At 36.1% G+C, this 26,824-nt stretch overlaps 1 protein-coding gene across 1 annotated transcript in view; it reads right to left on the reverse strand.

Moving 5' to 3' along the window:
• UNC13C (unc-13 homolog C) overlaps positions 1–26,824 on the reverse strand; it is a gene marked incomplete at its 5' end in the record, with an annotated part of 125,735 nt that overhangs the window by 73,772 nt on the left and 25,139 nt on the right. Inside the window, 7 exons of the mRNA XM_082290746.1 lie at positions 1,252–1,415; positions 2,647–2,762; positions 3,597–3,766; positions 10,480–10,621; positions 12,556–12,783; positions 16,805–17,024; positions 22,098–22,169. Coding sequence (XP_082146872.1) covers positions 1,252–1,415; positions 2,647–2,762; positions 3,597–3,766; positions 10,480–10,621; positions 12,556–12,783; positions 16,805–17,024; positions 22,098–22,169 — 1,112 coding nt within the window. The remainder of the gene's footprint in view (positions 1–1,251; positions 1,416–2,646; positions 2,763–3,596; positions 3,767–10,479; positions 10,622–12,555; positions 12,784–16,804; positions 17,025–22,097; positions 22,170–26,824) is intronic.

Raw genomic sequence — 26,824 nt, forward strand, 5'->3', positions numbered from 1 at the left:
TAATAACGCCCTCCTTTGGCATTAATAGCTCTTAAGAATTCATTTCTGGTCAAAATTCTGAATTCATTTTGATACACACAGCATGAACAATTCTATAACTAACTTTTTGGTGAATATGCAATAACGTTTTAAATCAACTTATAAAACTACAATACCAGGTTAAGTCAATAAATGACATAACTTAATCACAGAGGGCTAAAGAGAAACTAAACATGAAAACACAAATATTCTTGAAAGCCAACACATTAATTCCTCCATACGTAGTTTAGGTATACAACAGAGGAACTCTCAAGTTACATTAATTATTCTGTAGAACACCATGTAAATTCCTTGAAGGAAGATCATTAAAAGTGTGTATATTACAAAATAAATCCTCTACCCTTCTATTAGATGAACAATACATAATTCACAGACCGTTATATAAAGTGAAAGGCAAGCTCATTGCAATAGCAGGTGGTGTCATTATATCCTGCAATAAAAAGAAAACTTCACATTTTTATGTACCTTCATACTTACAATAAGACTTTTCTTTTTAGGAGGTAAAGAGATGCAAAAAAATGAGAGATGTTCTGATTAAAAATTCCATAATATTGGGTTTCTGTAAGACAAAAAGCCTGCATTTTTTAATTTAGAGGACTCATTTGGAGTCCCCTGCTTTTCCACAGCTCCAGCAGAATATAGCCCTTTTCACCAGAAAACTTTTTGCTGGATAAATTGAGAACACATGACGGATCTCATGTCTCCAGGCCCCTGAGCTATACGGTGCTGTGTTCTAAGGTGTTCAGACAGCTACTCCAGAATGGACAGTGTAGTAATAGGTCTAAATACTGTTAAAAATGACTTCTACGAATTATTTGCATATACTATAGAAGCTCACTATAGACACTGCTGTTGTTCCATAATTTCCATAGTCCTAGAAAAGAGTACAGAGCTTGTGAAACCCTGTTCTACCATCCCAGTCACATCTGGAACACGGGAAGTCTTTCTGAACCTTGCTACATATCAGTATCACAGGGATTAAGGAAAGCATTAGCAGTAATAACAGTAACAGCTTATAAAATGCTCATATCTTAATTTGGCTGCAGATGAGAAGCACTTTGACTAGAATCAGATGGACAAAAATGATAACAAGAATTTTAAGTCAGGAATGGAAGAGAAATGGCAAATGAAATCATGAAGGCTTGAAATTTGTTACTTCCCTCAAACATGGTGTTGACAGCAAGGCAGAAAGCCAGCCATGATAATACTTACGTCATAGCTTGATAAATATATTCAATTCCATAGCGCATTGCAAATTCATCCACAATTTCTTGTGCAGCATCATCGAAGTACACCTTCCAGGCCTCATCGCCTTTCACTTCGGGGATTTTCACCACACCGTTCGATTTAACTTCCGTCAAGTAATGGAAGAGATTCTAAAGGCAAGAAATGTTTCAAATAGGAAATTCTGGCTTTTAAGTAGCATTCTGAAAATATATCCTACGTATAGTTATCAATATATTAATTGTTAGTCCATTTTTTAATTGTTTATTTTTCTGAAGACTGGCTCAAACTAGTCAGCAGACTTGTGATTCAGCACACTATCTCCTTGATATGCAACATAAAATAGTGCAGAGACTTTTATATGCCCTTGTTAATGAATGAAATTGTGATGTTGTAATACTTATTCCAGGGAGCTAACAGATATCCCGCAGGTGCCTCTCAAGTTGTGCAAAGTGTGCAATAAAGTTTAGGTTTAGTAACCTTGGGAGGTTAACCTAGGGAGCCTAGCTCCCTATGTACCCACAAACTAAACAGCAGATTTTATTTCCTATTTTCAATGATTGAATAAAACCCCAAAACTTCAAAATACTTGGTTTTGCTAATTAGTCCATAACTGTCTCTTGGATTATCTTAAAGCATTTGAATGTTGTCATTTACTTCATAGGTCCAACATTTGCAATTTCAGATCAAAATCTATCAGCACAAACACCCTAAATATCTGATTTTACAAATGGTAAACAATGCGATTTTGTGGCTACCTGCTAGTGGTGAACTTTCAGCCTTATATCAGCCATCAGCTTTCAGAAACTACTTGTATTTTCAGAGTAGAATTTCTACATGGATCACTATTTGAAGGAAGAGTAATCAATTACAAAGAAAATCTCTCAGAAAACACACCGATTTATCAGTGATGATTTTTTTTTAATGTCGACAAAAGCAAACTAGATAAAAGGAAAATCAAATTTTATATTGTCTGTGCTTCTCCTTTTCCTCACTCTCCAAAGTACGAATTACTGTAAAAGAAAAGAAATCCTTTGCAGTATATTTCTGTAACAAATAGAAATGTTCGTATATTCCTGATGTTAGCAATCATGTATGGATCATCAAAGTGCTAAATCAAAAAACAGAACAGGGAGAGTTTATCTGGCTCAACCTCTTTTTCTAACACCCCCTGGCAGGAACAATCTGTTGGTCTTATGTTATTCTGCCTTTGTATCTGAACCCGGGATTTCATCAGCAACACAGAATGGGAAATCTAAAATAAATTTGTCCTGAAGTACAGCAGCAGTTACTTGTTTCAGTGTTCTGATGTTCTGCAGCCTTTTTTCCTTATCCATGCAACAACTGAGTAGTAACTTCTATACTGTAACTTCTCCAACATACCTCATGTAGACAAGTGTACTGCACATGATAGGGAGCAACTTTCTCCTCTCCTTCAATTTCAACATTGATTTTCAGTCTAATGGCACCAGAGACAGCCGACTTATCTGTTCGCTTTTCTGAAGAGTAGAAAAATAATACACTAGTAACTACCAAGGACACATGTATGTCATATGAAAAGCTTTCATAAATGATTCTAGTTTAATGTTTTTGATGCCAGGGAGTCCTGCTGTTGAAAACGAGAATGTTTTTTGGTACCTCACACATGGTTCAGGCCATGAAATAGAATATCTAACTATGAAGTAAAGAATCTTTCTTATTTCATCTCCCATATTCAAACAAGGCTGCATAGCAATTTACTTACTGCTTTCCCCTTTTCAATTGAAATAACTTTAATTTTCTACCTGATATCTGTACTAATTACTATTATTTTCCTTTAGTTATGAAGACTTTAGGAACAACCTGGACTGCTCTGAGTGTGATGGGTTGATTCTGGCAGGTGCCCATCAAAGCTGCTCTGTCACTTCCCTTCCTCTGCTGGACAGGCCATAGAAAATGTAATGAAAGGCTCATGGGTCAAGAGAAGGACAGTGGAGAGATGACTCACCAGTTACTTCCACAGCCAAAACCAGACTTGACTTGGGGGAAAAATTTGTTACCAGTGAAATCAGACTAGGATAATGAAAAATAAACCCAAACCTTAGAACACACCTTTCCCTCACCTCTTCCTTCTTCATGGGTTTACTTCACTCCTATTTTTGCTACCTCTTCCCTGCCAGTGGCACAGGGGGACAGGGATTGGGGGTTGTATCTTTCATTTTCAAGCCAACCTGTAATTTTTAGTATTTTAAAAGTCATATACTGGTATCAAAGCTAAATATTCTGAACTCAAGAAAGTTAAAGACAGTAAGATTCTACTTAAATTTGTCTTAAAAAATCAGTAAGAATCATACCTAAATTATACCATACATCCATTTCTCCACTCAGTGTTCTTACTTCAATGATTGTTTGCCCAAGGAAGTCATCTGATTCCTTTTTGAAATGCTGTTTTACTCTAGATTTGATATCATCATCTTCATCCCATACTCTCACTTTTATTCTATCTGTAGAGTTATGACATTCACTGGAAAAACAAAATGAAAACACACATGGGCGACATATAAACTCTATTTCTTTGTAGTGCTGTCTAATTCATTGAACTCGATTTCCATGCACTTGCTGAACTGCATCAAATGTCAAAGCATAAACAACCTGCAACATCCAGAGGAATAAAAGACCATCCCAGATTGCCAGGGACAAAACTACAATCACTACATATATGAGAATTAGTATATATACAGAGAGAACAACTTGATTGAATCGTATATACATAGAGATTGTATTTACGAATGTTAATATCTGCTCATTAAAATTATTAATTTAAAATGCATACTTCTTGATGCTATTATTTAACAAATATCTTAGGAAAGACACAGTTAGGTCAGATTTATTTGCTTAGGAATGCTATGTAGTATGTACAGTAAACTACCAAGGTAGTAGTCTGGAATATAAATATAAATATAAAAAGCAAGAAAAAGTTAAAGAATATTTCCAGTGTGTGTCAGGAAGCTTTTGTTAAAAACCAAGAAGTATGAAAAAACACCCCAGCAAGACAAGAAAGGCCATGAGAAAAATCCAGGAAATTAAGTAGCTGCTTTTTTTAAAAGATATACATTAATGTTCTTCAAGACCTCCGTTCCCTCGTAAGGAGGAAGAGTAGGGACCCTGCCACGTTCTAAAAAATTTCTTGCAAATTTAAGTGGCTTACTAACCCCTCCTGGGTTGAGTGGATTTGAGAAACTGCTGGATGTATGAGGGAACGAGGTGGCCTCACTTGCAATCTGCACAGTATACAGTGGATAAAAATTTTTACTCCCAGCTGCATCCTGCATGTTATTTGCACAGAAATGGAAACGGAACTCTATTACTGCTTATTCCTATAAGGCACAATGAGGACTGTTTCCTATTCGTCAGTGATGGCTTTTGATGACTTGATTGGAACATCCCAACCCTGCCTGCAGAGGTTTCCATTAGTGAAGAACTTCCTGCTGACATTTGACTAGTACAGAGCTGGCATCAGTTAAATCCATGCCATACTTGTGCATTCATACTAAATATGTTTTTTAATATCCATTCACTAATATTTGATATATTACATATATTTGTTTATCTTTAAATAAGGCTTTAAAGTGTAACAGCAAATTTTCATCTTCAGCAGGGTCTTAGTTTGACACTTGACTAAAAGTTTTTACTTGAATTCTATTCTAAGCACTATCACTGCTCAGTGATCTGTCTCTGTTTCCAGTGTTAAAACAATAATACTCCAACTTATCTTCCAACCAGCACCCCTCAGGGGTATTCTAAGAATTAATTAGTGGTGGTAATGGGCTTTGGAAGAATAAAGTGCTGTAAATGGTATTATTACTGTCAAGGCCAATCAGACACTAAAAATAGCATGCACAGCTTTTACTCTGTCACACTGTGACATCATTCACTACCACAGAAAACCTTGTTTCTGTCTGTACACAAGATAGTAACTTTGCAGATAATTCTGGTAATTAAAATGCACACTGTTCTGTGATTAGCAAAGCTAATAAAGCTCAGTTTCCTTTTGTCTTACGACTGGCTTCCCTGGCACCCAACAAACCACAATCACCTTCTGAATCTTCTCCCATAGCTGGGGTTTTCATAAATTACCACTTCATGTGAACTCCTGGTGCCTGTTATGGGGAGAGCTCATACTGAGGACACTGTTAGGATCTCATGCTTCTCTGACCACGTATTTTCATAGAACATGACAGACATACTATTAAGCAATCTGTGAAATTTCTCTGACTGTTTGAAAAATTCAAAAGCTATTGGCAAGGACATACAAAATATAGGAAGATACAGATGGATCAAATAAACACTGCTGCCTTAAGGAACTAGGCTAAACACAGAAACCATTTAATTTTTTTGAAATGTAGCTCTGAGTTACTGCTTAACATTGCTAGAGTCCTGAATTGCATTTAGCTGTGTACCCAACAGAAATATTTGACGAGGGATTTCTATAGTGACACTGGGAGATGGTCCCTGGTGAGGTATTTATGTGACCCTCATCACTGTACCTGTGCTTTTAATACAAATCCTATTCCTGCTTTAATTCTCTGGCAGATGCAGCATGACAAGTCATTGTGTACTTCAGCACAAACACCATATTTTTATTCTCCTGAGACAACACGAATTTCCCTCTGATATACACCTAGCTGATTAAGAAATATTTATTCAGATGGTCAGGATGACTGTACTATTCCCTGATATCCTCAAGTTGTCCTCAAAATCCTTTTCTCTTTTAATCTCAGGTTAGTGAAACCTGGCACAACCAATGTGTTAACTCATGTTCATCTTTGTGTTGAAACTTTAGCATGGAGTCAGCTCTGCTGCGTTTGTAATGTTCCTGTGCAAGACCACAAAAATAGCATGGATTTGTGATTCAAAACCTGAAGAGTGTTTGTACAAGTGCTTCTCCTGGCCTGTCCTGTGGCAGTGTGACTGCAGGGAGATTTACTGCTAAAGTTACAGAACTGTCTCTGAATGATTCTACTCACCTGCCCAGACTCACAGAAACAGCCCTATGTAATGCCATGCATGTTCTGCTTTAGCCACTGGTTACATCTGTGCAGAAGCTCTAGGTGGAATTCCTACTTCTGTTTACTCCAGAAAAATCAGCCCAGGGAATTAAAGCTAGACAACATGTGCTATTTTCAGCGTTCCTCTTCTAGCCACTCTACTTTATATGCTCAGTGAAAGGATTCACAGAAGTGTGATACAGGAAGATGAGAAATGAATTGTTCTCGAGCACACGGAGAATGAAGGTACTGATGCTTCTGAAGACCAGAAAAGTTGCAGTATATTCACAGATGCAAGACAGAAGAGACAGTTTTAATAATTTACCAACAATCTGGTGACACTATATTACTTCTGCATTTCCAGAATGCCACACAGACATGAAATAATGCTCACAGAACTCCAGCTTATTCTAATGGCTAGAGTAATAAAATTGTAAGAAAGTATCTTTACAATAGTACCCCAATGTAAATTTAATACTAAATGCACTGGTGTGACCTGATTGTACATCTCCTCTAAGAGATCAGCACCCAGGGTTAAAATGACAACTAAGCGATACTGTGCTACCTTCAGTAAGTTGAAGAAGCCACTTATTGCTACTATTACCCTCATGTTAATTAATATTGCCATTACTGCAAACCAGAACCAGATCCATACCATTGCTATGAGAAGTCTGTCCACTTTGTTCTTAGAGGCTCAGACACATTTCCATGGTCTGTCAGGAAATCTCTCCCGGAACTTCATTAGCCCCACGGTTGGCAAACTTTTTCTGAAGTCTGATTTTAAACCTCTCTAAATGGAATTTGTGGCTATTGCTTCTTGTTCTACTATAACAGTAAGCATGGAAAATAGATTATTCCTTTCCTCTTTGCAGGAGAAAGGATGTGTTTAAAGACATCCTTACCTCCACTACTTGTCTCTTCTCTAGTCTGGACAGTCCCAATTCTTTAGCAGTGTTGTCACAGGCCATGCTTTCTGATAAAGTAGAATGAGACTAATTATGCTTTTTCTTGCATTATTCTACTCTGTCATAACAAAAAGAGAGTTGGACAAAATTAATCTGGATTGACAGCAGTTTGGAAAAAAGACTCAGACCATGCATGCTGTACTGTGAACTGAAAAACATTGTCACTGAACAAACAACTTATCATTGGAATTGTTTCTTAGAGGTGTTCTCTCTTGATTTGGGCTGAGGCTGTGAGATACAGTTATTTTAATTAGCAGAATGTCTCAGAAACTTCACTGATAATTGAAGAATTTTAAGAGTGCATGAATCTAATAAGCCAATGTGTGGATTTTATTACTCAATTGATTTTATATATTATAATTCTCTGTTACATACTCATGCTTATGAGGCAATCCTTGAGTTATTTCAACAATTCTGGCAAAACTGTGCTTAGATATCACTGGAAACTGGAGCACCGTTTAAGCAGCTAACCAATCATGTTATCTTCAGGTACAGTGAAGACCCTATTTTTTACAAGTCAGTTCAGCTGATCAAGAATGTATAAAATAACAGTACAAAGGGACTTTGGTGAAGTCCTCTTGGCCACTGATTGTAAATATTGCTTTAAATGAATCCACTAATCATTTATTTCAGAATAAACAATGTGCGAGTACAACGGTTTAAAGTAATTCTAAGGAAAGAACATCCACAGCTGGATGAACTGAAATCAGTTTGAGCAAATGTTTTCTTGCACTGAAGGTAGCAATATATATCCAGTGAAGGTATTCATCAGAGCCCTTATGCTGTCTTAGTGATAGCCAAAATAGGAAGGATAAATAATGCAAAATAATCAACCAGTTATTTAAAATACTTCTGTATTATACAATTTTATCTGAGGTTTTTATGAATGGTCAGAAGAAATGTGGTACCTGCAAAGTCAGCAGAGCAATTTGAAGATGTGTGCTTACCTAGACAACACTATCAGAAAAAAACCAGATTTCTCTATTTCAGTAATGATCTGTTGAACATAGTTATTATAGTGTATCAATCTAAAGGTTTCAACAAAGCTGAAAATGATACAGCCAAAATATCTATTTTTGTAACTAAAAAAATGAAAATGCAGTTCATTTTCCTGTATCAGATGCCACACCCAACCAGAAAGAGAAGGTGACAGCTGCAGGACTCCTCCTTTGCTCTGGCATTGGAAAAAACTCTCCTATCACTGATTTTTGTTGAAAAAAAACCCCAGAGCTTCTCTGTTATCTCATTTCTAATAACACCAGGAGAAAGGATCAAAGCCCTCAGCACCTGTAGTACATTCATTAAATGAACATCTGCTGGCCTAGTTACTTCTTTACCTCATGCACCAAAAAGCTCTATTTTAGTTATGCTTTATGAGGTCTCCTGTTAAAATCCATGCCACGGCCATTCAGCAGAGGGTCAGACTGGATCTTGTTGGAAACACTCCCTCACTGTTACCATACAGCCATATCTGGGTTACCTGTGCTTCTAAGAACTAGAGCACTGCCCTCGCTCCATTTGCTGTGACAGAGCAAATGCACAGTGGGGAGCCAATGTTTTTTCCAAGTCCTTGTTTTGAAACAGATGGGAAGATTTAAATGCATGTTTTTGTATAATAAGTAATTATAAGATTGCAAGATTTTTGAGACATCTTATTTCTGCACTTCATCATTTAAAAGTTATAACGATGATTAATATTAGATTTTAAACAGGAATATCAAATATCACTAATAGAGCCTAATTTAAATATTTCCTGATTCAATTAGTTATATTGATTTACTCTAAATTTAATCTTCTGGTTAAACATTTTTAGTTTATTTACAATTTAGAAATTTTCATATACTTTAAGTTGAAATCCAAAGCATTAAATAAGTCAGGGAGATCATTTTAGAAAGCACAAGTGCTATAAAAATGTTGGAAAATGTTTTCAGTTCAAAGCAGCTACTCAGGAGTCTCATGCTATAGTAAGGTCTGGGGGAGAGGGGTATAAACGTTATTGCTAGGGCAGCAGATGATAGTAATACTTAGTGCTGGGAGAAAAAAAATACAGAATATTTTCAAGTTTTCAAGGATTTTATTGTAGCCCTGCTCACGCCTTTGAGAAAATACATTCAAAACTTCCTACCAAATTTGCTGAACTGCTCATCCCATTTTTGACACTATGGGGCTCCTACAATTAAATGCAAGAAAGTAATTAATCTCCTACTTCTGGTCGCTCAAAGTCATTCAGTGAGGTATGACACTTCAACTGTTACCAGAGTAACACAACTCAAGAAGAAAACACTTCTGTATAGAGGAAGCTAGTAAAAAGTTTCTAGGTGTCTGTTTTTTCTGAATTAACTATTAGTTTCTAATACAAGTGTCTGAAACTGTGAAAGGAATGGGTATACATTGTTTAATACAGTAATAATTCCCTAGTACCTTTTCCAGACAAACAGAAGCAGCATCTTGGACCAAAACTCTTTCAAACCCACTACTGAAACAACAATGTCCTCCTCAATAAGGTAGCAGATTTTGGTCAAAGAACAGGGAAGTGCTAGATAATAAGAAGGTAACCTGTCATGTTATGACATCGCAGCCTCTTGAAGAAAACAGGGCTCTGTTTCAAATGCCTGAACCCTCACAGAAGTTGTTTCCACAGTTTTTGTGGATAGGAATAGTGACAACTTATACCCTCTTTATAGGAGGAATGGAATATGAGAATAACTAAACAATGCCATCATACCATACTCTCCACATCAGACTTTCAGACAATACTCAGTCTCCTAAAAGTATGGACATTACAAACACACCAACCCAGAGCCTGGAGCACACCAGTTACTACCAAATTCCCCAGTTACACCTTAGAGAATCACGATGTCAAATACACACATTTACCTTGCACGGCCAATATCTGGCACATAGGAATGCATTTCTACTGGCAATACTTGGTATGTAAGGTTGAAGTATGAAAACTGTTACTTAACTTCCCTTAAAGATTAGAATACTTAGACCCCACCAACAGATCCCCAAAAAGACTTAATTATAAGCTGTGTGGTCATTATAAGATAAAGCCACAATAAACTTTGATGCTCTCTCCATTCAGAACTTGCCAATTTCATAACGCTGTGGATACATGCAGTACAGACAAAACATATTTTCAAATTAAGCCAATTTAAATAGACTTCTATTACCTAAATGTAGGTTAAAAAAAAATCAGTATCAACAGTATTTTCTATACTTACAAATAGAATTTTTCATCCCATACTGGATTCAAGTTTCCAAAAATAGTTTTTGTTCTTCGCTTGTTTTTGCCAACTTGCACAGTAACATAGGGGTCACTTGAACCAGTTTTGTCCTTAGCCTGTAAGCCCTGAGCACAAAGAACTGTGACAAAAGGAGAGAAATGTGCTTTAGCCCTCATAGCCTTTATTGTCAAGAAGGAAATGAGAAGGACAACAGCAACAGGAAACAAAGCCCTCAAAGTGAGGGCTCCTGAAGGAAAGGTTTTTGGATTATTTTCCCGATGTCTGTAACTCTGGAGACTGACAACGTTTGTCTAACTACCCTTCTGTAGGGTAGTTAGGACTGTATCAGATTTTAAAATACAGTTTAATAGAGTAATAAATATAAAGATTCACTACTGAGCACCAAACTTTTTTATACTTTTCACAAATAACTCAAATACTTTTCTCAAACTTTGGTTTAATCAGAATGGCAAGGAATATAATGCTGTGTAACTTGTCTCAAGCCTGATAGTTCCCTGAAGTTCCCTGCCCCCTAATAAATACAGTTTCCAAAATTTCTCCAAAGATCTAAACTAAAGTTTCCAAATTAAAACCTTCAATAATATAAAAAAATATGCTCTGTGGATTATGGAACTAAACATGAGAGGCATGGCTATCATTTGTCATTTGTTCTCCTAAGAGATGAACTGTGATTTTTAGAATACTTTCTGTGCTATCACAGAGATAGTGACAGTTCAGATCAATTATAATCAACTGTTTATGTATTTGCTATCCTTTCTGACAGTTAATGTGGGTGTATAGTTAATGGATATGCATTTAGTGGCAAATAGAAATACATACAATTTGATTTTCCATCATCATTTATAAAAGTGGAAATCTCAGGAGAAAGCAGAACTGCCAAAGAGCAGCCTACCAAAGACAGAGAACTGCAGCTAAAATGCTTGCTCTGGCTCTTACCATTCAGCAGCACTTGGCTTTGTTATTTTGCACATATTATTTAAATCATCTCAGTGCTAACATTTAGTTAACATTCTCTAATGTCAATCATTTTGGATAATGAAGCTCCCTTGGCGTGCTCAGAAAAATGATTACCTAAAAATGGCACCTTGCTCAGCAGATCAGCTCTCAGTGTGGGGTCAGTCATATGTGCTGACTTCAGTGAAAGAAGTAAAATTCTGCTATTCTTTGACACATCCAATTTCTGAAAACACACTTAGGAATGAAGTAACATATTTTGTTTTCCCCATTCACTCTAAATCCACAGGGAACCTAAACAGGCAAGGAAGTATCCCTTTCCTATTTATGCAGTAAAATTAATGGACAGCCTAGAAGAAGTCTTCAATGATTAAATTGTATGTATTATACTGGCCTGAACAAAAGGCAGCCTCCAGTATCCTTTAGAGGTAGAACTAAAAGTAAGCATATGAATTAAATATGTTCCTAGTGCTTGGTGACAGTCCCGAAATTCCATAATTATTCTTCTGAATTTCATGCACCACCCCTCAACCTTCAGAATAGCCTCCATTCATGCTGAGGTTTTAATTCAAAAACTGAAATGTTGAAGTCAGAGGACCTGGAAATCTTCATGAGCAACCAGGCTAATGCAATTGGAAGCCATCTGGAGTATGTTCAGTGTGAGCAGAACTATACAACATCAGCATCACTAAAATGGAACACACCCTTAAGTCAAGCAACATGAATGGATAATAAGTTTCAAACCAATGGGATCTGGAATTGCAAGCTCATTGTTTTTTTAGTCACTCAATGCCTATTTTTTGGTGAACTGTAACTCCTGCAGTTGATGGCAAAAAGCTCATCATTAACACAGGAGATATTGGTAGGAGGTACAGGAGATAGATTACTTTTACTCATCTTCCTTCCTAGAGCAGTAGAATATAAAGCAGTTTTAGCAACTTAAAACTCAATTCTTGCAGGTGGCATCATATAAATTCAACTGTTTGTAGATGCACCAAGTATGCAATTGAACATACAGTCCAGATCTACTTATAAAAAATCTTGCTCCTGAACCAGAGGAATAGGAAAGAAAGAGCTCTTAGAACAAGAGAAAATTACCTGTGATAGTTATTTTTGCTGACCATTTGGATGTTCCATCCAAAACACTTTGTTTTGCTGCTTTTGTATATTGTACAAAATCTTCTTTAGAAATACTAAACATTTCCTGGATCACTTCAAACACCTCTGGTCTATTTTTCTCTCTAATCTTCATTCTTTCCTTCATAGCACTAATAATATTCTGTGTTTTGTCTTCTGCACCATGTTTGGAACTTTTCTCAGCTGCTCCTGAAATGAGAGAAAAGGTCACCATTGTTACTGAAAATGAACTTTGTTCTTTTTCCTCTCTAGGTTCTCCAGTCAACTCTTGGCACAGCAAGACTTGAAGGAGGATCTTTGTTTCACCTGAACAATACCCCATATATATTCTCTGTGATATGTAAAATTATCAGTTGATTTAGTATAACATGAGGGGTTCATATTCAGCTCCCATCAGTGTTATGTGCTATACCTAAAAATATTTATTAAATCAATACTATTCAGTGCCAATCAGTACTGTGAATACATCTCAACATGTAACACTAAGGCACAAATGTGACCTCAAAACTCAATCATTGGACACCACACCTGTGCTTGGGTGGTATTAAACTTACAGACTTTTTGGAAAAGAGAGACCACCAAAGAAAATAATATATCACGGGTATGGAACAGAGAGGTTCCCCTCTCCAGTAAAATGGTCATTACTGATAATTTCAGTGAGTATATGGGGATGGTAGAAGAGATCAAGGGATATTATCTATGTGAGAGTACTTCCAGACTCTGTTAGCCTGTGGTGGCATGTCAGGCAGAAAATACTCAGGTAACCTGTTTGGGACATCAAAACCACTACAAAGTTTATTTGTTTAAATAAAAAAACCCCCCAGATTTTAAGGAGACCAAGTTGTTGCAGATTTTATTCACAGTTCTTTTCAGAAGTGCTCTGGAGAGATTTCTCTCTCCAAGAATTGTAACTGATGTCAGAGGCCCTTTAAAAAACAAAGTGAAATTCACCTGATTAAAATGTCCTTTGTCTGTCAGAGGAAAAGGTTTCTCATCAATGTCTCTACAATATACTCTTGAAAAACCCCCAAATATCAATCTTGCAGTTGGGTGTGAGAAAAGAAACATCAGACTTGTATGATCAGAAGGGTATTACAAATGCAGGAAGCAAAAATTTAAATTCCTGCAGTGCTAAAAAGGCTATTTCAACTCTTGTAGAGATTAACATATAAAGCAAGATAAAAAATACTAAAAAATTTATAATCAATGACACAGTGCCACCTGCTATAGGCATTGCTGAATTTTGGCTCATATTGTTAAACACTACTCTAAGGCTTCTGGCACTGAATGTCAGAATCACCATTAGCAGCAGTCTTCCAGGAAGTAATGAAAACATCATCCAACTAGCCACCCTCAAATCCTGGGAGGATTGAAGTCATTACTTTTCATTTTAAAGGAATAGTAGAATTAAAACAAAATAATGTTGAACAATTTGCTATGCAGTTATAATTCAGATATTTCAACACTGAAGAAGCACAGAGTTCTTTCTTTACAATACCATCAAACACCAATATGTTCCTTTGAAGGAGTTTTTGTTGAGGCGTTCAGCTTGCAATAGCTGAAGAAGAAATTATCAACTCCATAGATCTGGAAAGGGTCATCTTTCAGTATAGGATTTCAGTGAAGCCTTACAACTCAAATATTACACGCTTTGTTTTCTACAGTTTTCAATGTGTCTGAAGGTTTCTTAGCACACTGAGGGCAACAGATATCTATATATACAGAGATGTAAAGTGGGAAGGCATAATGTTATAAGATTGGAAAAGTGAGGGTTGAAATACCAGATATCAGTGATCCCAGACTGCCAAAAGGCTGAATTAAATGGCTTCTTCAAGGTGCTTTCCATGGCTACTAAATCTTGAGAAATATTGAAAATCTCTTGGTCAGAGTACCTAATCCTTTTGAATGTGGAAGACCAAAATTCTAGTGATTAAGATTTTCCAGACTAAAAAAATCAGGAATAAGTAGAAATAGAATTAGGTGCTACCATGAAAAAAAAATACCAGTTAAAAAGTTCCCTAGTAATTTTACTACAAAAGAGATGACTGATGAGCTGCCTGGAAAGCATGACAGGTCATTCTTAGAAGATGCAGGAGGGAACTTTTTTTCATTTTCTCTTATTTTCTGCCCTTCCTTAAAAGGTAGAAATGCAACATCATAACTGAATGATAAATCATGGGCACAATCTGGATGGCAATAACATATTCCTGTTAGAAACCTCACTGATTTTTGAGAAAGCACAGATAAAACTGAAATATGTGTTAAAATACAACTTCCTTTAAGTAAATTTCTTTCTCTTTACACACTTACTTATTGCAACTATGTTTACATCCTCTGTTGCTGACTATCTACTCTGTTGCTGACTAACTACTGCTGTCTATCAACAACTCTTTTCATGCAGTATTGATCAAACTAATTAAGACAATTGCACAGGAAGTTAACAAGCTCCTTTCACCCTAGGGACTGATACAAACTCGACATGATTGAAATCAATTCTAATTTAATATTGCACCTAGTACTAGAAAGGGATATCTTATTGAAGATTAGAGATCTAATGAAAGTGTTACTGTTTGTTTTCGAAATCTAATTTAGAACAAGTTTATATATTGACCCTAAAGATCTTGAGATGTGAATTCATCTCTACAGTCTATATTAGCAATCATTATATATTAAAAAAAATAAATCACAGAAGTTTGGAGGCCAATACATCTTAGTGATTATGAGATAGGCGAAAGGATGACTGTGATAAAAATAGCTACATTTCACTTTATGACACTGTTAGTGTCATCAGCTTTCTCAGAAACAGAGATTTAACCAATTGGTCAATTCATTTTTTCAATGGAAAACAAAGAACATGAACCTCATCTTCAAAGTAGTATACTATGAACACTGAACAATTAACCTGATGCAAAAAATATGACAGAAGGCTCAGAAACATTTGCATACTAATGAGAAGAGTGGGACCCCTTAGGCATTAAATCCCTTAAATATTTTACCTGCAATTTGCCTTCTAGAGGTTTTTCTGTTTCAAGACTAGTTGTTCAATGTTTTCAGACTGTTCATACCACAGATGACTGCCAACACTATTTATTTTTTGCATATTCTCAGACTTATCATTCATATATATCTGTAAAAACTCAAAGGCATCATGGTGCTCTGAACCATTTTTATGGTTTTTTTTTTTTCTGGGCTGGTGATATGGACCAGCAGACAACAGCCCAGTTTCAACCACAGATGAGAATCACAATTAAGCACAGTTAGGAAGTCTGATTTAGAAATTCATTACAAATTTAATCTCCATGGGGTCAGTTGCTCTGGGAAATTTTAATTAGTTCCTGAACAGCACGAACCTTGAGCATCCATCCCTCGTGACAGCTCCTCACACAGAGAACACAGTGAGGAGAAGAAGGAACTGAGTGAAATATCTATGTAGTTTTCCTACATGTAAGAGCTCTGGAACATATCAACAGTGAACAGTGTTGCATACCTCCAGCATAATGAAAGCCCATTCCATTCCAAAATCAGAATGTCAGAAAATTTGCAGATCTTGATTTTCTATTGCTTAGAATCTCATCTAATAACTGTGTTGTATTTAAGAATCATTTAAATACACCTGATACAGTTTCTCAGGAGAATGCAAGGTGGCCAGAACCAAGCTGGGCAACGGCAAGAAAAAGGAAAGAAAAGGTTGTTTTGCCTTAATTTTAGTGCCAAATGGCTTACTGATTAAATTTTTTTCCCCCTTATGCATATAGGGTTTAATATTTTGAAGTGCAAAGAGCCTACTCACTGTTACATATTTTTGTCTATTATATAGCACATCAATATGACTACAGTAAGTAGCAGGAATTTTTTTTAATATTTCCTTTGACATTTTTTGTGTTTTGACTTAAGTAAAACAAAGAGGGTTTATGTCAAGTAATAAATTGGTCCGGATATTGGCATAGGCAGCGGAAAGTAAATAATTCACTGAAGTTACCAAGCATTACTTTGTAAATGCCCAGCAACATTTGACAGGTTTCAAGGACAAAAGCAAAACTAACAGTAGGTATTCCATAAAGTTTCTGGCTAGCTTCTCAACTGATGAACATCAACACTCCTTCACTGATTTTGGGTGATCTGATCCTGCGTTTCAGGATACAGCTGAGTGTACACACGAAATCAAAAGATGTGAACTAATACAACACTTCAGCCGTCAGGAAATACTCACTCTGCAAACAGTCAGCATTTAGGAGGTCTTGGCACTTCTCATGGCATTTGACACCACATTCTGTGCACCTCATGCCTTGTCTGGCTATGCCCCAAAGGAGGCCTTCACATTCATAACAATATGTGGGAGTTGTAGCTGTCCACACTTCAAAGTTATGAGGTGTAGTTGATGATATTGGATAGATCAAAGCCTGCAGCGTCTTCTTGAAGACATGTATTTTCTGTTGGGTAAGAAAAAGAAATACTTCAGGTGTGTTGTTTAACACAAGTGAACTGTTTCTAAACGATATGCCATTTACACTTAAAATGTTACAAAATCAGAATATATATAGAAGTATGAACTAATTTTCAAAATGCTGATTTACTCATTTTGGTTTACATTTTGAAGACAAAAGAACTCTGGATGACTGTTTTGCCTGATTACACAAACAGCAGAGTTAAACTGGAATCAAGTTACTCAACACAAAGTTGTTATCTTTTTATATTTTAAGGCAGAAAAAGAAAAAATCATCAGCATTACATTCATTGGGGCATTTTAAGTAGCTACCTAACAAATTCTGAATAATTACTTCCTATAGGAACTTAGACACACGGCACAAAATGCCTTCTGATTAATACACAACACCATCCTTTATTACTTGGTGTCTATATAATCTCATCAAATAAAAGCAAGCCAATTGTAGGGTTCAATTTTATTTGTATTCCTTTAATAGCATCTCACTACTTCATTTTTAAGCATCAACTTGCTTTTTACTATAGACAAGAATGAGCCATACTCTCAAAAATCCAAACCCATTTCTTGGGCTGTTTCAGCTTAAGACCTATGACTAGTTCTGCTACAAGAACAATTATTAGCTATTTACTGATTAGTACTGTAACAACCTCAATCTCAGCTCCTTAGTGCTTAGTAGGATGCAAAAGCAGTCCCTATAGTATTGCATATAAGACATTGGTTTATATGGGCACAATGGTCTGGTTTACTTATTTGATCTCTTATTCAGGCACCCAGATCTTCTAGGTCCAGGCAATTTATTGGGAATAAGAAGAGCTCAGCAGCCTGTAGGGCAGCACTAGTCACCACGCAAAAAATAAGAGCTTAGGTTGGTTGTGTTTGTTTTAGGGGGTGGGTGCTCACTAAACGCATCCGTGACTGCTGGGAATTATTAAAAGTTCTAGGTCCATTCCCTTATAAATGAATAATTTTTTCTTTTAGAAAGAAGAAACCATATTAAAGAAGATATCACAGTGGGATAGTTTCTGAAAGTCTGCCTGTCCTACCATGTTTTCCTCTGGTGTGGATATAACACATGGTAGCTCTAATGCTGTCTATACAGCTGTAGCAAGGAAACAACATTTTGGAATTTGTGTGGTTTGTTTATTTGTGCTTTAACATCACTGCCACGGTTCTGACAGTATAGGAAGCAAGGCAGACTTATTCAGTTAAGCATTTGTTAACACTTCCTTATCTTTAATATTCAGCTATGGTAATTGTAGGCCATATGCAATATATTAACCTGTCTAAAAATATGCTGACATAGTCTTGGTTTTATGCACCTGCATCCCTACTCAAACTTGTGAGATATTCTGCTAATAATAGACCGTCTGGCAAAAATCAAATACCCGTTTTTGTGTGCATATCTGCATAATGTTGCACAGAGTCATCAATTAAAGGACTTTTGCTACTGTGGGGAAACCAGTACTGTGTAGCCATAAACCCACTGATTCACCAGGCCAAGCACTAAAAATAACAAACCCAAATGTTAGGTAGTTTAGGCTGCAACAGCTCTTAGTGAAGTTAATAGTTACTGCTGAAAACAATATCCATCCTGTGAAGCCTGGCCAAAGATATATGGAGAGACATTTCATGGACATTTGATCTGAGCACTTCTGAGAACACTGTAGAACCAAACCAAGAAAAAACCTGATACAGCAGAAAAGACAAAAACAAATACTGAATTGCTCTCCAGGGTGCTTCTTAGCCTATCCTAATAACTTCCCTGAAAGCAAGCAAAGGTGTGCACCAGTTTGATTTGGCAGGCCCTAAGGAGGACTGTGATAGTAATGGCCACCTAACTCTGAAGAATTCATTTTTGCACATTTCTCCACTTTTGCCTTCCATGTTAAAGGGACCAGAAAGAAAACTTCAAAACAACCTGAAGTGAATTTATACAGCTTGCTGAGGAATCATGCTTCTCAGAAACCACCGATTACACTCTCCCTCTCCTGCACTCACGTAGCCTCAGTACAAATCCTGCCCTTTCGCCCTGTTCAGCTTTAAAGTTTTTTCAAATTATAAATACTTTTAGAATTTTGCCAGTAACTTTTATCTTTTTCTGAAATGTCAGTAAGAAACGAAATGGCGGAGCTCAACAGGCCTTAAAATAAACATTTGAGGGTAAATGAAGTTTTCAGCTGAAAGACACAATTTGTAGATTGGTTTTGCTGCTGAACAAGTTCTTTCCCCTGTTGTTAATAAGGCAAATTGCAAAGAAGAACTTTATTTCTCTTACTGTCTGGAGGCTTTCACTCCTATTACTCTTCTCTGTTTAAATGTTTCTGTTATATGAATTACAGAGCATAACAACATGGCACTAATAACTTCCAACCCAACTACAAAACTAATAACTGGTTTGGCAACATTTAACACTACTAATATATAGGAGAATTATTTAGTTATCTGCTTATCCTCTGAAGGGAAATTCACTTCTGTCATATACCACTTAAGATACTTTTCCATGTCATTGATGTATTATTTTCAAAAACTTGCAGCTCTTTGTTCAACAAAGCAATTAAATGGGTACTCAACTGAAAGCATATATCTAAGTATTACACTGCTTAAGATGTCTTTGGATCTGTGCTTGAGAACATACAAATTCACTGTGTCATGTGTGTGGTGTACCACAAGGATAGCTGTGGCAGCTGGCAAAGCTCAAAGCCTTAACCTCAGGATGTAATTTTTTGAGTAGGTGGCACTTGAGTTTTAATAAAAGGCATTAGTTCAAAGAATTTTCATACTGAATCTAATCAGCCAAATAACCCACACCCACCAGAGTCACTAATATTCCCTCCAGAAAAAGTTAAGGGAGGGTAAAAACCTTAATCAGAGGAATAACTTGCCCAAAGGGGATTTTTTTTTTTCCCTTAACTTTCATTGGTGACTCAATTTCTTCATCTGCATTTCACATCTTCATTTTGTGGAGAGTATCTGGAGAATTCTTTTATGCCTGAAAATGTCTGTCCTTTTTGTTTTCAAATCTTGCTCTACCCAGTGTAATGATGCCCTAAGTTATTAAGTTTGGCTGGCTACTACTTAGAGACCAAGTAGAAAAGTAGTGCCTTTCCCGTGTTTTAAATATCTTGCAAGAGGTTTTACCTGCTGTACCCTTACCTTTATCTGTGCAAGAGCACTCCCTGCCCTTTGGTATGTGTAGTGGGGGCTGGCATAGGACTGGCTTCTCTTATTCACCACTTCTCTGAATTAGCTTTTTACATTTCTCATCAAATGAACTTCCATGTGTCTAAATGACATTTGCTGTCTGCCTTTGGACTTACATTTTTATTTCAAGATTTCTTAAGAAATAACTATTTCTGGTACACAGTTTTTCAAATGGCATGGTTCAAGTGGAGGCCAAAGAGTATAAAGGCATAAAAATACATTCAAATTAATTTTGCCTTTCCAATTCTCCTGAATCAGAATTCAGTAGTTTGTCTGGTTGATGGCAAGCATTGGAGACATGTTTGCACTGAGCTGTTCACTGGGATTTGCTGCCTTCTTTCTTCCTCCTGAACAGGACCCTTAATGCAAGAATCTGGAAGTGCAGTCCGAATTATTCTTTCTTGTCCTGCAGTTGTTTGCAATTAGTATGATCTCTGAAACTTGCAACTTTAGCCCTTCAAAGTCAAAGTCAGAGCCCGGTAGTTTTCATATGAGAGAAGGCATTTAAATAAATAGCTGACTCTGTATTTTGTGTTAGGAAAGGTAGTAATATATAATGTTGTTTGTTTAGTAAACATCTTTTAGTAAAGTATATGGAGTATTTTAGGCTCTTTTACTGTTATAGTTTGTATTTTTGTACAAGCTATAACAAAGATGAAAAAGTCTTTATTTTGTACCACTTGGATGCCGTTAAGTTTTTCTCTACTATTTTTCCTCAGCTTTGAGCTTCTTTTTAAGATCCCATTGTTCTCCATTCTATCAACCTTTGTTCCTATTTTGAGATTGCAGAATAAAATAACTCCTGCCCCTACTGGAAGAACATTTCAAATACCAGCTGTTTTCTACCTCAGCAATCCATCCCTGAGCACCACCAAATCATAACTTGGTGATTTTACCATATAAGCACAGACAGTTCACAATAAACCTGTTAAGACTGACGGATGGGTGAATATTTGTGCTATGTGTTCCAGTTCCCAGAACACCTGTCAGTATTTTCTGTTCTCCCATTCTCCTGCTCTGGACCTTAACAACAGTGTAAGAAAAATTCAACTCTTCCTTTTTCTTCAGAATAGAATGTATTTTAGAAGGCTATGTATGAACATTTAGAAGGCTATGTAGCAATTTGAGGAACACAAAATGGGTCTGTATTTCTTCAAATTATTGCTTTTGCTTAGTTCAGTCATATAAATCTTCTCAGATCACACTAAGTATTCCTGAAGAAAAGCACCTGTTCTGTTTTTCAAAAAAAATTCTTTTGCTAAATATAAATGAAATCAGTAATGGAAAACCATAACTCACACATTTTACTAGCTATGACAATATGTTTTTTCAAAATATTCTTGTGGTTACTTCTTGAATAAATTAAGTATTTCTTCTAGAATCACATATGCTATTAACATGAGCTACATTTAAAAAAAAAAAATCATATAGCATTCCAGCCACCTATAAGGACTGGGAAAAAATGATCACGAAAAACCCATCTTGCAGAATCCTGTCATTCTAATTGCACTCACAGTGTGATGAAAGAAAGATGATGAAAGATTGCAGGTAAACATGGCACAGTTGGATAATTTAAAATAAAAGGCTTCCCCAAATAACTGTTTTGTAAATCAAAGTTTTCTTGTTTAGACCCTTCTGACTGTCACGGATGTGAGTCAGCACAAGCAAACTTGGTCTTGCTGCTGTGGGTCAGGCAGCAAATTCTGCTCATGTTCCCTGGAAGTTCCTACACAATAAGTGGAATACACTCAATTTCATCCAGTTTGTAGTTTGTAAGGCTGAAATAATTTTTAGAGATCTTTGAACAAAAATTTCTCTATTATTTAAAAGACTTAAAGCTGTCACTGAAAACACTTACCATTTCATCAGTGTTTATGGAGGTCCGGATGAGCATGGCCATGGAAATACCAGATTTTCGAGCTGCAAGTGTCTGTTTAAGGCAAATACAAAAGAGTTACCAATTATACAAGTAACATCAGCTGTTGAATCTAATAGAAGGCAAATAGTACTTAATGACGCTACTGGATGTAAACAAAACTGTAGAAGATATAAAAACTTTCAGTTAATGTTTGCAGCTCACAATTTTTAAGGTTTCAGTACATAATGCAAGTACACTTTCCATCATCATTCCTGTTCCTTTCAGCAGTGCCCAGCTGAACTGCCATTTCTAATACAAAACCTGTTATTCAGAGGTTTGTGACTCAGTTTTTTTAAACCACAGGCTGTCACTGTTTTTCCACTTTACCAACTGAATTAATGTGGTACAAGGATAGGCATCCTGCCCTAATTTGGAAGCTGACTGTGCCTGCAGCAACATGGGAGATCATTTTGCAGTAGTCTTACGGTTCAAGTTGTCAGTCTGGATAATTTTTTGTAATTCACTGAGCATTTTAAAACTGTGTGTATGCATATAAAATGCTACTTGTCTTAAATAAAAGACCTCCAGAAACCTTAAAGAATTATTTTCCTTAAAGACCGTATTAATTTAATACAATGGATATGTATGGAGAAACACACTGGTTATTTGAGACAGGAAAAGAGAGCAGAACTCCGTGTCTATATGTCCTCATTTAGCCACATAATGGTATATGGACAACTTCTGGCTCTGAAGACAATGCACTTGATTGTAGAGATAAACTCTTTTGCTCTAGTACAGTACATACAAAGGGACTGAAAAGAAAGTAATTTTAATATACAATAAACAAGGAAATTTTATATTCCTTATTGCAGCACCCCAGAAATTTAAATGGGTCCTTGAGAATTAACTAGTGAGTATAATGATCAGAAAGGCCCCTGGGGAAATGAGTTCTGTGTGTCTTACAAATAATAATTCAAATCTGAATATCATTTCTGCTATCAGTAATCCTTTTGGACTGACAGAAATAGGTAAGATTTATTCCACTGTGCAAAATATCAACCATAACACTGTTATATTACTGTACTTCACCTGTAGTGCTGTTTTCCTTTTACCTTCCTCCTATTCTAAATCATTCCCAGTGTGTTTGTACACTCCTGCTTTATCTCTGTTCTGCCATCCTCTATCTGCTTTGTCATGCTTTGCTGCCCTCGCAGTCAAGCAGTGTGTGGATCAATTATACCACCCACTAAACATAAGCCTGTTGTTGCCTTTGTTGTGAGGATACAGATTTTCACCTAACTCTGAAGTGGGTCTCTGTAGTCCATCCTTACAGAACAATTACAGCAAAAGTTTAAATGATACTTTTTATGCGACATTCTTATTTTTGTGAAATACATACTGGGCCAGAAGCAATTTAGGCCTTCATCAGCAAAGGAACTGCATCATTAATCTCTGGATGAAGAGACAATTCCAATTTCTTCCAAGTATATAATTTTAATCATTGACATATTTAAAATGGATTTCTATTTATTTATTTATGAGACTGTTCAATTTTAATTTTAAATGTTCACTTTCCCTGAACCAATTTTCAATAAGTTTCTCTTGATAATAATTAAATTTGCAGACTGACACAGAATTATTAATCTTGTGAAACCAATTATAGGGTAAGAAATCATCCTTGGCTCAGTAGTATTTGATTCATGGCTCTCCTATTACAAAGAACCCCCCCTTTTTTTTTCTCTTTTAAACCCAGAAATTTACAAACTCTATGCTATCAGATTTTCCATTCTGTTATTATTAAGTAAACAATTCTGTTTACTTCTCTGTGACCATCCTTTCATTCTATTTCTATGAATATGGGAAATTCCATGGGTGTGTGCCAGTGAGATTGACAAAATCACAGGAAAGATTAAACAGTTTTTTCATACTTTTTGTGACAAGACCCAACACTACAGGACCCACATATCAAAGTTAAAAGTGGCAAGTAAAAATGCTTCTATATCATTAAGAGGAAAAGAAACAATTTTCATACTCAGAAGAATTTTGTGTTTTAAATCAATGTACTTTAAAAGCATTGATCTTTTGATCCCTCTTGAAGCATAGGGCTTTTTCTCAAAGTCTTGCCAAGTACCCATGTACATTTACTTGCCTGCACTATGCCAGTTTTATAGTTTTGACTAGGAAGGGATGTGATGCTTTTAGGTCTCAATTGCACCATCCTAGCCATTCCAAGCAATAGGGCAATGTGAACAACTCGTCAGGACAGGAGCACAAAGGGCATAAGAACATTAACCTCAAATATAGGGCAGTGACTGCTGCTGTGTTCTGTCCTCCAGCAATACACCAAAGAAAATGAGCCAGCAGAACTGCAGTTTCATGATATCACTGTAAGCTAATAAACAGATACTATTTCCTGTGAGAAAAAAGAAAATGGGGAAGCAATTTTGACCCTCTCACGTGTCCTTCAAGCCCAGTCCTCCCAAGGGGCACCCTTGGAATCATGGAGCTTTACTCTTTTGCTCCTTAATCAGAAATGTGCCTAAAATTATAGTGCAGTGCCCTATATAAAATAATGAAGCCTGATAGGAAACAGATAATTAGGCTGTTCTTAATAAAATGTTTGTCACATTGGAAGAAAGTGATATCTAGATGGATCTATGATAAACCAGTAAATTTAAGTCAAATGGATTAAATTTACAGGGATTTTAGTAAAAAAACCCCATAAGGATTATTTCCATTTATGTACCACTGTCAGAACAAACTGCATCTACAAGAGAAAGCCCATAAAATGCATCTGTTCTGAAACACTGAAGTTGGTGGTAATTCAACGGCATGAAGCACTGAAAACATAGCAGTGTCTCTTTTCAAGTATGGTATGAAACAAGGAGGAGCGAGCATTTTGGAAAGAGAAAGGGGGAAAAGCTGCCAGATTAATCAGTGGGAAACAAGATGACAGGGTATATGAATACAATGAGAAAACTTCTCCTCCTATTGCCTCTGTTTTTAAGTAGCAGCAAGAAAAAAAGGTAAGTGCAGCTGATCAGCTGGACCCCCCCAGGAAGTCCAAACTGCCAGAGCATCAAAAGAATACGGTGAGCAACAGGAACCTGAAGTGTTTCACCCCTCTCCTCTAACAGGACACAGATTTGTTAGCAGTTTATACTTGTTTACTCTCCCAAACTGACCTCCAGATACTACCTAATGTCTTTCCTTATGTGAAAATTTGACCTGCAGAGAGTAAAGACCTTAAGTACTGTTGAATCATAAATATAAGAACAAATTAAAAAAAAACCCAAAAAACCTAGCAAAAACCCCAAACAGTAAGAGAAGATGATAAAGCAGACCATTATCTATTTAATTTTAATTTGTTTTGCAACTCCCTAATACAGGGTTTAAAATCAATTAGTCTCCTTTATGCTCAAGGCCTTCTAGATTACCTAATAACTTGTATCTACGCTGTCTAATTTATTACCTCCAAATTTGCTTTAACAGCTTAAATAAATAAATATAATTAGAAGTCATTCTAGCAATAACATTGAAAAATGGTAACTGTAAGTAAAAGCAAATTGGACTCAAGCTATAATTGTATGTTAAATGATCAATTGTGTTGGGAAAAAAAAAAGAAAGAGAAGTCCTCTGTCACAACAAAGTAAGCAAGCTGGGTCTTACACAGCTGAAACAGCACAGAGGAACAAACAGTCAGGCTAATGTAACTGTTCATGACTTGAGCGTTTCAGTTTCCCTGATCATCTTCTCTTTTTTCCTTTAAAAAAAATCTACAGACTCCTATCAGCAGGTAAAAAAAATTGAAGACTAAGTATTTTTTATCACGTTACAAATGCTAATATTTTTAATGTGATGCAAAAGTTACCCACTAGAGGTGAATGGGACAAGAATGTCACTGTTTTCAGCATTTAAAGCCCGCACAATTTCAGAATGGTTTCTTTTTGAGCAGCTACAGGAATATCACTCTAGGGATCTCAGCTTTATTATTTTTGAAGAAAGATTTGTAATTTGTTTCTTGGGGTGCTGGGATGAAGGGGGGAGGAAGGAAAAAAAAATAACTTGCAAGGGAGTAAGGTACTAAGTGAAATTACTCAGCCCTGCCCCGTAATTTTTCTATTAAAAGAGTCAATGTCTAATCCTGAAATATTCAACAGAACTGCAGTATTAAGCCCAGAAAACAGATTTAGAAAAAATGACAATTCAGCCCCACTACAGAATTATTACTGGACATAACTGTAATATCATTTGCTTTTTCTTCATATTTGTAGCACGGACACAAAAGCATGATCTATCCAGCCTCAAAGATAATTCTTTGTTATGATTTCCATTTAGAAGAATTTAAAGTCCTCACAAATACTTATTATTTTATGATTTATCTTCTTAATGGATGAATATTTTTGTTACGAATATAACGGAATTTGCCTATCAATGATTAAAGGAGTTAAGAAAATGGACTGCTGATAGCAGAATTAATGTAAAATACTCCAGGTATTTAGCTGACAACATACAAAGCAGACAATACGACATCTGCAATTTAAATGAATCTCTTATTTATACAAATCTTTAAATTACCATATTTGAATTCCAGTCTCTATAAATGTTTTTGTTGTGGAGACACAGAGAAAAAGTTTCAGTGCATCATCATTTTAGCTGAAACAGGCAGTTGTTTCATCTGGTGTGTTCACTTCAACAGACTGTTTTACAGCAGCAGATTGACAAAT

This window comes from Coloeus monedula (assembly GCF_965178545.1).
Source record: "Coloeus monedula genome assembly, chromosome: 14".
Lineage (NCBI taxonomy): Eukaryota > Metazoa > Chordata > Aves > Passeriformes > Corvidae > Coloeus > Coloeus monedula.